The following is a 13,194-nucleotide window of genomic DNA, read 5'->3' on the forward strand; positions in this document are numbered from 1 at the left end:
TTGGACGATAGAGAATTCTAACTGGCCAGATTCTAGCCAACAAGATTTACTCATTAAAAGGGTAATGCTAAATGGCCAGAATCTGGCCAGCTAGAATTCATGCATGCATGTACAAGGGTATTTTAGTAATATCATATGCATATATTAATTACATGCATGTACATGCATGTATTATGATTGGACGATAGAGAATTCTAGTTGGCCAGATTCTGGCCAACAAGATTTACTCATTAAAAGGGTAATGCTAAATGGTCAGAATCTGGCCAGCTAGAATTCATGCATGCATGCATGTACAAGGGTATTTTAGTAATATCATATGCATATATTAATTACATGCATGTGCATGCATGTATTATGATTGGACGATAGAGATTTCTAACTGGCCAGATTCTGGCCAACAAGATTTACTCATTAAAAGGGTAATGCTAAATGGTCAGAATCTGACCAGCTAGAATTCATACATGCATGCATGCATGTACAAGGGTATTTTAGTAATATCATATGCATATATTAATTACATGCATGTACATGCATGTATTATGATTGGACGATAGAGAATTCTAGTTGGCCAGATTCTGGCCAACAAGATTTACTCATTAAAAGGGTAATGCTAAATGGTCAGAATCTGGCCAGCTAGAATTCATGCATGCATGCATGTACAAGGGTATTTTAGTAATATCATATGCATATATTAATTACATGTATGTACATGCATGTATTATGATTGGACGATAGAGAATTCTAGCTGGCCAGATTCTGGCCAACAAGATTTACTCATTAAAAGGGTAATGCTAAATGACCAGAATCTGGCCATCTAGAATTCATGCATGCATGCATATACAAGGACATTTTAGTAATATCATATGCATATATTAATTACATGCATGTATATGCATGTATTATGATTGAACGATAGAGAATTCTAGCTGGCAAGATTCTGGCCAACAAAATTTACTCATTAAAAGGGTAAGGCCAGAATCTGGCCAGCTAGAATTCATGCATGCATACATGTACAAGGGTATTTTAGTAATATCATATGTATATATTAATTACATGCATATATTATGATTGAACGATAGAGAATTCTAGCTGGCAGATTCTCGCCAACAAGATTTACTCATTAAAAGGGTAATGTTAAATGACCAGAATCTGGCCAGCTAGAATTCATGCATGCATGCATGTACAAGGGTATTTTAGTAATATCATATGCATATATTAATTACATGCATGTATTATGATTGGACGAAAGAGAATTCTTACTGGCCAGATTTTGGCCAACAAGATTTACTCATTAAAAGGGTAATGCTAAATGACCAGAATCTGGCCACTAGAATTCATGCATGCAAGCATGTACAAAGGTATTTTAGTAATATCATATGCATATATTAATTACATGCATGTATTATGATTGGACGATAGAGAATTCTAGCTGGCCAGATTCTGGCCAACAAGATTTACTCATTAAAAGGGTAATGCTAAATGGCCAGAATCTGGCCAGCTAGAATTCATGTATGCATGCATGTACAAGGGTATTTTAGTAATATCATATGCATATATTAATTACATGCATGTACATGCATGTATTATGATTGGACGATAGAGAATTCTAGCTGGTCAGATTCTGACCAACAAGATTTACTCATTAAAAGGGTAATGCTAAATGGCCAGAATCTAGCCAGCTAGAATTCATGTATGCATGCATGTACAAGGGTATTTTAGTAATATCATATGCATATATTAATTACATGCATGTACATGCATGTATTATGATTGGACGATAGAGAATTCTAGCTGGACAGATTCTGACCAACAAGATTTACTCATTAAAAGGGTAATGCTAAATGGCCAGAATCTGGCCAGCTAGAATTCATGCATGCATGCATGTACAAGAGTATTTTAGTAATATCATATGCATATATTAATTACATGCATGTATTATGATTGGACGATAGAGAATTATAGTTGGTCAGATTCTGCACAACAAGATTTACTCATTAAAAGGGTAATGCTAAATGGTCAGAATCTGGCCAGTTAGAATTCATGAATGCATGCATGTACAAGGGTATTTTAGTAATATCATATATTGATCCTGTCCGAAGGCCGAATCAACGGACGCTGGGCACGGGGCACTCTTCGACTGCTGATGTGGATCTTCGACGGGTGGCACGATACTCCGGCGAACCTGCACCAAAGTCGGGCCGGGAAGGAGTTCCCGGCGGCGACCCTCCGACGCTCAAGTCAGGTAAGCAACGATAAAACAGGTGGCTCCCAAAGTCTCAGAACGCATAGCCTCAAAAACGTACCTCCGGTGAAGGATGAGAGGCTTTATATAGGGTTGTGGAGAAGCAGGTGCACACATACCGAGGTGTACACGTGTCCTCTGCCCATACCATAGTAAAGGCCCGTCAGTGAGCTTACCTGACCCCATACTGCTACAGTCCCCGCATGTCCTTGATGGGACAGCGGAATCCCCTGTCATAAGATTTGGAGCACCTACACGTGCGACCTACTTGCTGTCAGAAAAAGGTGTCCCTTGTCCTTTTCCATTCGATTCTTGCACTAGCAGACGTCGACCAGCTGACCGTCGAGCGTCCGGCCAGACGACCTCCGCTATCCGGCCGGCCCATGTCCGTCTTCTGTCCGACCGGTCACGTATGATAGTGCACTTGGGAAACTATCGGTAGTGCTTTGTGGTGACTGTCAGCAGTATGCTTAATGTTTTCGGCTGAGCGTGCTGTACGCTCGGCCCTACGATCTTACCCAATGAGCGTCGGAACCCCTTCCATAAGGGTGCCTTTTTGCCCTTAGCTAAACATCGGATGCCCGCCCGGACGGTCAGCCAAATTTATCTGGTCGTCCTATCTGGCCTCCCGGTCGGTCAGCCTGGCTGGTCCGACCTTCTTCGATGGACCGCCCGGCTCTTTAACTTCCACATGGCGTTGACCCTTTACAACGAGGGTCCCCTGTTCTTATCGCCGGATCATATACATATATTAATTACATGTATATATATATGTATGTCTTATGATTGGACGATAGAAAATTTTAACTAACTACATGTGAAATGAATATTTTACCAACTTAATTACGGCCGTTTAAAATTCGAACTTCCGTGAACCGTTTCTTTATTATCTGTCAGTCAAAATTTTCCGTGGATCAGTCGGTTGGAATAAGTGCAATTACCAATAAGAGGTTGAATGGACCCAAACCGAAACCCAACCCGGTCTGGTAAGTAAACCGGATTTCCAAATCTTTAAATTATATTTTCCCGCTCGAGTCCGCCCTCCAAACAAACACGGAAGACGGCCGCAGCGGAATCGAGATCGAGATAGCATCTCGGAGCCGAAGATGAGATGGGCTCACTCTCGAATCCCCCCGATCCGTCCTTTACCGCGGCGGAGGAAGACGTCGAGTCATCGGTGCCGCCGCCGGTGGCAAGTCCTGGCTCATTATCAGTTGAGTTCCTTTAGTCACACTTCGCAAATTAGGGTTTCTTATCCAGATAAATTCATGATTTTTTCCCTGTTATTGTGACCTAGATGTTAATTCGAAGCTTTACGGTGTTCCTTCTATATTTGGCGTTGTTCAATCTGTGATTTAAACGGTTTTTCTATGTGAAGTGAAAAGCTGATCACTGAGGTTGCTTGTCTAGTCAGAAAAAAAATCCTTTCTTTCCGATGTTGTCAGCTCATTTTCTAGATTCTAGCGACAGATTATACGCAGAAAAAAAAAATCCTTTCTAGATGTCCTGCGTATAATCTGTCGCTAGAATCTAAAAATTTTTATTTCTAAGTTTTTTCCTCCTTCTGAATTCTGGCTAATAGTCTCTTGGAGTCAATAGTTATTTTGAGTAATCCTGTTTTAGGCATTTCTTTCATGCTTTCCGGGTTTGTATTGCTCAGCTACTCTCTGAGGCACTTGGGAATAGTCAGCTGCTTATAATTTCATATCAATGCTCTAAACTCACTCTGGTTGCTCGTTTTTCTTCCTTTTAAGATAGAATGGGTATGCAATGAAATTTGAATTTTGCTTGTGACTTCATCTTATCAGATGTAGGATTACTGGATTATAAGGTTGATCTAAACCACTATTGTCAATCACCCAAACATTTGGACAAGGAGAATTTATCCTCTATTGAAGAAGACAGTTTGGACATGTCAACTTTTTCTAAATTGGGAACAACACAGAAGAGGAGCAAAAAGGATAATGGTGTTAACTTGAGGAAAAGCTTAGCTTGGAACCCAGCATTTTTCACTGAAGAAGGTTTTTTTAATCAAAATCGTCTGACAAGCTACTTGTTGAGTTCTCTGAATAATTCACTGTATTAATAGGTGTGCTCAATCCATTGGAGCTGTGTGTCCTTAGTGGATCTTCCTTGAGGTCGAAGGAGAAGGTTCTTTCTGTGGTCAATGGACAGATGTCACCACTACTAGGAGGACTCCATGATAGAACTCCCGTCAATGCTGTTGACCACCAGAAGTTCTATGGCAAAATGGATGCACTTTCTGCAAGCAAAAACAACATACAATTTAAAGCAGAGAATCTACATAGCAAGTTAAATGGTTCAATTTGGGAAGAACTGCAAGAGGTAAAGGTTATTGTTTTTCAAGATATAAGTTGCATTTCGTTCCTAATACTGTGAGGGTTCAACTCCCTCTAAGCCATTATATTTGCAACTGTTGGTGCAATATCCCTCAGGTCAAGGTTGACCTGGGTAACCAAGCTGAGTCTTGGTTTGGGTTTAGATGTTTGACAATAAGATATTGATTGAAGAAGAGTCAAGTAGGTCAAGGTTGACTGGATACTTGACTGGGAAGTCCTAACTGGGATGTTAGGCAAAATGAAAGTCCTGGTGAGTGAAGCCAGGCAGAAGAAAAGTCCTGGTGAGTGAAGCCAGGCAGAATAAAGTCCTGGTGAGTGAAGCCAGGCAGAAGAAAAGTCCTGGTGAGTGAAGCCAGGCAGAAGGAAGTCCTAGTGAGTGAAGCTAGGCAGATGGAAATCCTGGTGAGTGAAGCCAGGTGAAAGTCCTAGTGAGTGAAGCTAGGCAGATGGAAAACCCTAGTGAGTGAAGCTAGGTGAAAGTCCTGGTGAGTGAAGCCAGGCAAGGGAAAATCCAGATGGATCAAGGATGATCGGACATCCGGTTTGGGAAGTCAAGTAGGTCAAAGGATTGATTGGATACTTGGCATGAAAGAAAAGTCCAAGTAGGTCGAAGGATTGGCCGGATGCATGCAGAGAAAAGTCCAAGTGGGTCAGGATTGACCGGACACTTGGTAAGGGAGTCCTAGCAGTCGAGGGAGTGACTAGATGCTAGGCATGACATACCAACAGTCGAGGTTGACCGGATGTTGGTTTCGATATTTGGGACTTGGTTTTGGACAAAACCAAGTCTGGATCGATCCGTGGATCGATCCGAGCTCGATCGATCGGTGGATCGATCCGGACTTCTGACGGCTCGGATCGATCCGTGGATCGATCCAGATGTCCCAATCGATCAGTGGATCGATTGGGACGCGGCTGCTTCGCGCGATAAGCGCTGGATCGATCCGTGGATCGATCCAGGAGCGTTTCTAGAGCACAGAGGCGCTCTGGATCGATCCGTGGATCGATCCAAAGCCTCCCCGATCGATTGGGAACATTCGGATCGATCGGGATCCGATCGATTAAGTATGCCCTAAATAATGTCTACACGAAATTTCATGATTTTTGGATTTTTGTAGAATTTTCTAGGGGTTTCTGAAGTTGACTGAAATGGAATTTCAGCAACTATCAGAGCTCTGATCGATCCATGGATCGATTGGAGTGCCCGAATCGATCCATGGATCGATTCCCGCGAGCAGAAGCTCGCTGGATCGATCAGCTGATCGATCCAGGGAGTCTGAATCGATCCGTGGATCGATTCAGAAAGGTTCAATCGATTAGAACCCAACTCCAATCGATCCAAGTTGCTGATTTTGGCTGGGAAGGCCTGATTTCAGCATCTTTGAACCTATTTTAGTCTAGGTAACCATTCCAAACTCCTTAAATACATTTGTATACATACAAAGGGTGTTTTCATGTTGAAAACAAGGATGGATTGGTTAACGAAGACTAAGTAGAAGTTTAGGTTGAGGTTGTTTCAAATTTTGATACGTGAACCTCAAAACTTCTAAATTTGGGTTTCCTAAAGGTTTAGGGATTCCAAGTCATTGTTGGTGCAATGACAGAAGTTACCACCATGTCTTTAGGGGGAGGGACTCTTTAAAGACATGAAAATTATTTTTCATGAACCTTGGAAGGTGGTTAACCTTCTGTTGTGAACTTGCTCAAGGTTGAGCATTTAAACTTGAAATGGGGAGAAATGGGGAGTGGATATCCTCATTATTTCAAGTGGATATTCAAGTGGTAGATAATGCTCAAGGTTGAGTAGTTGTCTACATTGAGGGAGAAGTTAAGGATAAATGAAGGGTATGGGACCTTCATTATCGTGTTGATCACAACGAGTGATGTTGTGAACAACGATGAACAACTCTTCAGGGGAGTCTTGACAAATGGAGTTGAAAGGCCTAATGAGGGAGTAGGTTAGACTTCCATTACCTAGAGGGAGTGTGCCCTGATAGGGGGAGAATGAAGAGCTTAGTCCTTCATTACCTATGGGAAGGTCATAGGGGGAGAATGAAAGGACTCATGAAAGGGAGTAAGTTAGGCTTTCATTACCTAGAGGGAGTTTGCCCTCTTAGGGGGAGAATGAAGAGCTTAATTTATGCTTTCATTACCTAGTGGCATGAAGAAGGAGGCTATGGGATTAGCCTAACTTACATATGGGATTGTAAGTGTTATTGTGGTATTGTCAAACATCAAAAAGGGGGAGATTGTTGGTGCAATATCCCTCAGGTCAAGGTTGACCTGGGTAACCAAGCTGAGTCTTGGTTTGGGTTTAGATGTTTGACAATAAGATATTGATTGAAGAATAGTCAAGTAGGTCAAGGTTGATTGGATACTTGATCGGAAGTCCTAACTAGGATGTTAGGCAAAATGAAAGTCCCGGTGAGTGAAGCCGGTAAGAAAAGTCCGGTGAGTGAAGCCGGAAGAAAGTCCCGTGAGTGAAACCAGTGGAAGGAAGTCTAGTGGTGAAGCTGGGCGGATGGAAATCACGTGAGTGAAGCGGTGAAAGTCCTAGTGGTGAAGCTAGGCGGATGGAAAACCCTAGTGAGTGAAGCTAGGTGAAAGTCCCGTGAGTGAAGCCGGGAAAATCCGGATGGATCGAGGATGATCGGACATCCGGTGTTGGGAAGTCCAAGTAGGTCGAAGGATTGATTGGATACTTGGCATGAAAGAAAAGTCCAAGTAGGTCAAAGGATTGACCGGATACTTGGCAAGAAAAGTCAAGTGGGTCAAAGGTTGACCGGACACTTGGTAAGGGAGTCCTAGCAGTCGAGGGTGACTAGATGCTAGGCATGACATACCAACAGTCAAGGTTGACCGGATGTTGGTTTGGATATTTGGGACTTGGTTTTGGACAAAACCGAGTCGGATCGATCCGTGGATCGATCCAGCTCTGGATCGATCGATGGATCGATCCGCACCGCCCCAAGACGAGCGCCGGATCGATCCGTGGATCGATCAGATGTCCCAATCGATCGCTGGATCGATTGGGAAGCAAGAGTGCTGGATCGATCCGTGGATCGATCCAGCGCTTATGCGCGTAGGCGCTGGATCGATCCGTGGATCGATCCAAGCCTCCCGATCGATTGGGAACATTCGGATCGATCGGGATCCGACCGTTGGCGTCGTTTATAGCTGCAGCGTTCGTGGTAACTTCTCCGATTCACTCCAGTTACTCGCCAGCTCCTCCACAGCTCTAAGATCAGATCGCCAGTTCTTGAAGGATCTTGGAAGCTTTCCAAGTCAAGAGGCGGATCAAAGGCAAGAAGAGAAGCTAGGGTTAGGGTTTTGTACTCATTGTAAGCTTGTAAGCTTGTATTTTGTTTCCCTTTCCTTTCTTCTTGTACTGAGAGTCTTGTAGGGCTTCTCCGCCCTCGGTAGTTACCGAAAAGGAGTGTTTTCATAGTGGAGGGTGCGTGCGTGGTGTAGATCCTTGGACTAGTCACCTCTTGTGAGGTGGATATCAAGTAAACCAACCGTGTTAGCGTTGTTGTATTTGTTTCTGTATTTTCCGCTGCATATTCTTGAAGAAACAAGCAGCGCCGAGCACCGAGCGAACGCGACGAGCTATTCACCCCCCCCTCTAGCTACTTTTGGTCCTAACAGCAACATCTAGGCTGAAGGAACCAAATCCTCAAGCAAGATCATTGGAAGAGTCGCATCTAGATTAGCAACTCCATCTTCATATCCTTTTGCCACTTCTGCCTTGATGCAAAGATAAGATTGCTCTTTTATGATCTGGGATTCATGGTTTCATTCATGCAACAGAGATTTCTACTACAATTATCTCCATAAGTCATATTTTCATAAAATTGAATAAGCAATCACTTGATTGTAGACTTAACTTTGTTATACGCAAAAGAGAATTGCAAACACAAATGCTGCAAATCCTACATCCAAAATTCCAAAGCTCGTGCCTGCAAAGTCACATACTGCTTCTATTCCAATGACCTCTAGGGATGCCATCCCTTCTGTGAGGAACTTTAATTCCAATACAAGTGTCAATGCAGGTACATTTTCTTTTGTCAAGAAGGTATTGTGAAGTTTGCCATGTAGAATAATGTAACTCATTGACCATGCTTAGCCTTCTATTCTAAATTTGCAGTTAACATGGAGGAGCGTACCCTTCAAATGAGGTGTTTTCAATCAAACACCAGAAAACAATCTGCCTGTTCTCTATCAATGAAACCTTCTGCAATTGATTGTTCTAGACCGTTGGTGAGGAGAAAAATATTTCAACTGCCTTTTTTTTACATTGAATCTTGACACCAAGTTACAACATTATCTTAGCAATAGTATTATCTCCATTCAATTTATCTTTGTATCCATTGATCAAAGTGTAGATTCTTTGAGACAAGATTTTATACTTTTCAGGTTCCACGAATAAATAAAGGTGCAACTGAAAGTTCATCAATTTCTAAAGTGGTGAAGGGAACAGCCATTTCTTCTATCTCTGCTAATGGATCTTCATCACTTCCTAAAAAAGTTTATGGAGATGCTGTTTTACATGCAAAACTATCTGGGTTGCGGATGCCTTCTCCATCACTAGGATTTTTTCAGAAGGTATAACATATAATTAATAGTGAAGTTGCTACAAAATTTGTAATCATTGCATATTGGATGCATGAGGGTTTGAAATGTTCAAGGTCACTCTAATTTAATTAAGGTGCCATTTGATAATTGGATCACAGGATTAGACAGGCTTGTTTGAATGGAAACACATTATCGACAAAGATAACTCCCAACCCCTGTTGTGTTTTCTGAGTGTATATGTTGATATTTGTCTATTGTTAGTTTCAAGTACATCAAAAGGGCGTGTAGGAGTGTGCTTATTTTTATGCTTCGTTTAAGTTGGTTCCAAGTCCATAGAAAAGGAGGCTACCTTTAGGTGATATTTTTTATACTTGATATTCTGACATCACTAGAAGTAACTCATCTCAGTTTGATCTTCTGGTTACCCAGATCATTCTTTACCCATTAAAATTAAGAGGACTAATACTTGCCCTTTCTTCTGTATACATGTTTAGCCATGTAGATGAAAATCAGCTGTCTAGGTGGGCAGTATTATTTTTCCCAATCTTATCTATTCTCTGAGATGAATAATTAATTTTACAGGGAAAGGTTCCTCGATCTGGTAGCCAATCTCAAAGAACTGTTCATCCGTTCAGACCTACTATTCCACATGGAAAAACAATGAACGTAACATCAGTGGATGGATTGAAGATTTTGCCTGCATCTGCTAAGGAAAAATCAATTAATGGTTCTGTTGCCCCAAGATCTTTTGCTGGAACTACAATAGCAAGCAAAATGGAGAATTCTTTCGCAACTAGCTCTTTACTCACATCTAATGGAAATGCACTGCATCCATCAAGGAGAGAGAACATTTCAACAGCTAAGGTGGATATAGTTAAGGAAGTGGCTTATGCAAGCAACACAATTCTTGATGACAACCCTTTGGTTGATGGAGCCAAAATAGCCAAGGTATTTTAAAGTTAATGTCCATGAGAATATGAATCATACATTCCCACTGACCAAAAAAAATTGTGATTGAGTTTGAATCTTCTGAAAATGCATCTCAGGCAGGCTCTCTTGGGGTACTAAATGAAACTCAGATAGATGAACGTCTTTCCACAGAAGATAACAAGGCCAAACAATCATCACCAGCATATGCACAATTTGTTACAGATGCCATTTCAGGAGAGGATGAACTGGCAGCTGGGAATTTACACATAAATCAAGATCCAGAGCTTGTCCTCTCAGATAGAGTAGTTGATTTTCCTTCTTTGTCAGCTACTAGAGCATCTTTGACTTTGTCTAAATCTAGCAGTTCTGAAGCAGATGGTTCTTTAGCTCTAGATACAGGCAATGAACATGAAAGCAGATCGTATTTGAGATCCAGCACTGTGCCTGACTCTGATTGTGATATGATTAGCAATTCAGAAATGCTTGATTCTCCGTCTCAAAAGCCTGACATGCCTGCTGAAACAGAAAATTGTGGTACAAATTATTCATCTTTTAGATTGACTAGTACTTCGGAGGATTCTCTAACTTCACCTTCAGCGAGCTGTGAAGTTCAAGATCATAATATTGAGTGTGTTAATGAGGATCATATCAACTCAAAAGAAGTGGAATCCTTGTTGCAAAAGTAAGTATTGATATTAGCCAAGTTCCTTTCTGCTTGTTCCATTGTAAATTGATAAGCAGATGCACCATTGTTTGGGAAAATTCTGTGCAGTGGCAGTGAAAATGAACAGAAGGATAAAGGGAAGCAAGATATCTGCCATCTGAAACTGAATGCAGTCCCATTTAGTGAGGAGTGGTTAGCTGAAATTGAGACATTTGGGGAGGTGATATCTTCTATTTTTAAACGTGTTCTCTAGTATAAACATGAACATATACATACACGTTTAAAATAAATCTGTTTGTTTGTTTTGCTTGAATTTATAGATGCATGATACGTTCCTGAAATTATTTATTAATATTAATGCTTAATTTAACATCATAACAAAGCTGTATGAAGGATATGATTTGAGAGAGCTATTGCTATGTTATATTGTGTCTATTTCTGATTTACTCTATTATTTTATTTATTGAACATGCTATATCTTTTTGAAGATGAAGCATTTATGTACATTGTGTTCTTATTGAATAGCATTATTCCAGAAAGTTCTTCTTTAACGCATTACTGCAAGCACTAACTAATCAGTAATCAATATCAACAGGATATATTAGAGTTGAAGACAGGTCCCGTACAAAATTCTCCACCTGACAAGACTCTTTCTGAACCAGGCCCATGGTCACCGGTATGTCCCATTTTCTTAGCATGGAAATGTCTGGTGAATATAGATTATTCACTTCAGATCATTGTATGGCATGCTTTTTTTTTTTATTATGTACATCTCATCCATGAAGCTTAGTCTCTCAATTAGATTTGCTTCTACCCACAATTGAACAAAGCCAGGATATTTGCATGAAGTAGGGAAATATCCATAGGTGAGATAGCCTAGTAGAGTTGAATCTATTAGAACGGAAGATGCAAAGGGTAGAGAGAACACTAGTTTAATTTAATTAATTTAAATATTATTAATGGATAATCTTTTATGTTTGAGATATGCCCAGCTTTAGAATAATGGTGGAGGGAAATGTCCATAGGAAAGGTAATTAGTTAACCAATTACCGACATTTTAATACCTGTCCAGAGAACTATAACTTACCCTTCAGCAAGTCCAATGTTACGCAAATATGGATTTTTGAAGATTATTTTGTGGAGACTTTATAATGAAGTTGAAAACACATCTTGGAAATCCTTCTTATAAGTCAGTAAGGACTTCAGAAATCATTGTCAAGGTCTCAGGTCCAGAATCCTCCTTTAACATAATAGACATGTTCTTTGAGTTTCCATCAATAGGTGAATGGATTTGTTTCAAGGAAAAAAAGTAATCAAAATCCTTACAAGTTCCAACTCCACCTCATGTTTTTGAAGTGGAAAATCTTCAATGCTTCTATTTTTTTCTTTCAAGCAACTTATGTCTTCACATTAGATGTTTCATAATCTTTGCATTGAATATTCTACTCGTCGTTTTCAACAGGTGAAACGCAAAACTCAAGAAGTAGGACCATTTGCCTGCACAAAACACTCAGCAAACTTCTCACACTCAGAACCCATCTCATAGAAGCAACTGCATCTTGTCGCATCAACAGAGTTCTTGGTGAAACCCAACTCACATAATTTACAGTAGGATTAATCCCTTTTCTGATGTTCGACAAGTCGTAAAACTGTCATTCCCATTTCATTTATTTGTAAGGCTTATTTCAAAACCCACAATCTCTACAGCACCTCCAATAAAAATGGCAGTGCCACGGTTCTAATTCTTGCCCTATGTTCCTGTAATTTATTCAGTGATCGTGTTATTGTTTATGTGGAATGCCTTTGTATTTGTTTGAATCCCTAACTTGCTATGGAAATGTGTTTCTGTTCAAGTTCTCAGAGAAAGTATGTGCAACCAAAAGGAATTGAGAGAAAGGAAGACACTAATATATATATATATATATAAAATCAAGATATTCAAACCCTTATAGCCTTAACTAATTCGGAAAGTGGGCAGTCTTTCTCCCTAGATGGGCTATATATATATATATATATATATATATATATATAAAATCAAGATATTCAAACCCTTATAGCCTTAACTAATTCGGAAAGTGGGCAGTCTTTCTCCCTAGATGGGCTGTCTTCCTCCCTTTTGCTTATTGGATAAATTTAGAAGCGCAATCGGTTTTTCACTTAGTTGTCAATTTCTAAGCTTTTTTATTTCACATGAGGAAAATGTTCTATAGTGCATAGATTCAAACGGTAGATACATAATTAATCTTGAATGCCTCTGGTGTGGTGGTGAAGAGCGGTTCCATGAAAGATAAATCAAAGGAAGACGAGTTGATATGGAGGTCGAGGTCAAAAATGGTCAAGGAACCCTGTCATCTGGCCCGGTTGGACGATCAGACGAATGAGAAGTCCGATTGGCGGGACAGAGGTGTCGAGCGGCTCGCCCA

At 40.5% G+C, this 13,194-nt stretch overlaps 2 protein-coding genes across 3 annotated transcripts; both read left to right on the forward strand.

Annotated features, from left to right (window-relative positions):
* Window positions 1-3,289: 3,289 nt before the first annotated feature.
* On the forward strand, window positions 3,290-4,783 carry LOC122039761. 2 transcript variants are annotated; one of them, XM_042599215.1, is made up of 3 exons: window positions 3,290-3,455; window positions 4,051-4,263; window positions 4,332-4,783. In XM_042599215.1, exons 2-3 carry the CDS (start codon window positions 4,155-4,157, stop codon window positions 4,640-4,642), a joined length of 420 nt encoding a protein of 139 aa, XP_042455149.1. In that variant the 5' UTR covers window positions 3,290-3,455; window positions 4,051-4,154; the 3' UTR covers window positions 4,643-4,783. The 2 variants fall into 2 exon arrangements, with proteins under 2 accessions (XP_042455149.1, XP_042455150.1); XM_042599216.1 differs by lacking the exon at window positions 3,290-3,455 and having other exon boundaries at window positions 3,912-4,263.
* A 3,356-nt stretch (window positions 4,784-8,139) lies between these two features.
* On the forward strand, window positions 8,140-12,515 carry LOC122039762. Its single transcript, XM_042599217.1, has 8 exons — window positions 8,140-8,654; window positions 8,750-8,862; window positions 9,019-9,207; window positions 9,760-10,125; window positions 10,224-10,789; window positions 10,880-10,991; window positions 11,367-11,447; window positions 12,234-12,515. Exons 1-8 carry the CDS (start codon window positions 8,591-8,593, stop codon window positions 12,315-12,317), a joined length of 1,575 nt encoding a protein of 524 aa, XP_042455151.1. The 5' UTR covers window positions 8,140-8,590; the 3' UTR covers window positions 12,318-12,515.
* Window positions 12,516-13,194: the final 679 nt, after the last annotated feature.

The sequence above is a fragment of the Zingiber officinale genome, chromosome 2A (assembly GCF_018446385.1).
Source record: "Zingiber officinale cultivar Zhangliang chromosome 2A, Zo_v1.1, whole genome shotgun sequence".
Classification (NCBI taxonomy): Eukaryota; Viridiplantae; Streptophyta; class Magnoliopsida; order Zingiberales; family Zingiberaceae; genus Zingiber; species Zingiber officinale.

Coding starts and splice junctions, on each gene's coding strand:
- LOC122039762 (XM_042599217.1), top strand. CDS start 8,591: ATGACCTCTAGGGATGCCATCCCTTCTGTGAGGAACTTTAATTCCAAT. Junction 8,655..8,749: donor CAATACAAGTGTCAATGCAG/GTACATTTTCTT, acceptor CTAAATTTGCAG/TTAACATGGAGGAGCGTACC. Junction 10,790..10,879: donor GTGGAATCCTTGTTGCAAAA/GTAAGTATTGAT, acceptor AATTCTGTGCAG/TGGCAGTGAAAATGAACAGA.
- LOC122039761 (XM_042599215.1), top strand. CDS start 4,155: ATGTCAACTTTTTCTAAATTGGGAACAACACAGAAGAGGAGCAAAAAG. Junction 4,264..4,331: donor AGCATTTTTCACTGAAGAAG/GTTTTTTTAATC, acceptor CTGTATTAATAG/GTGTGCTCAATCCATTGGAG.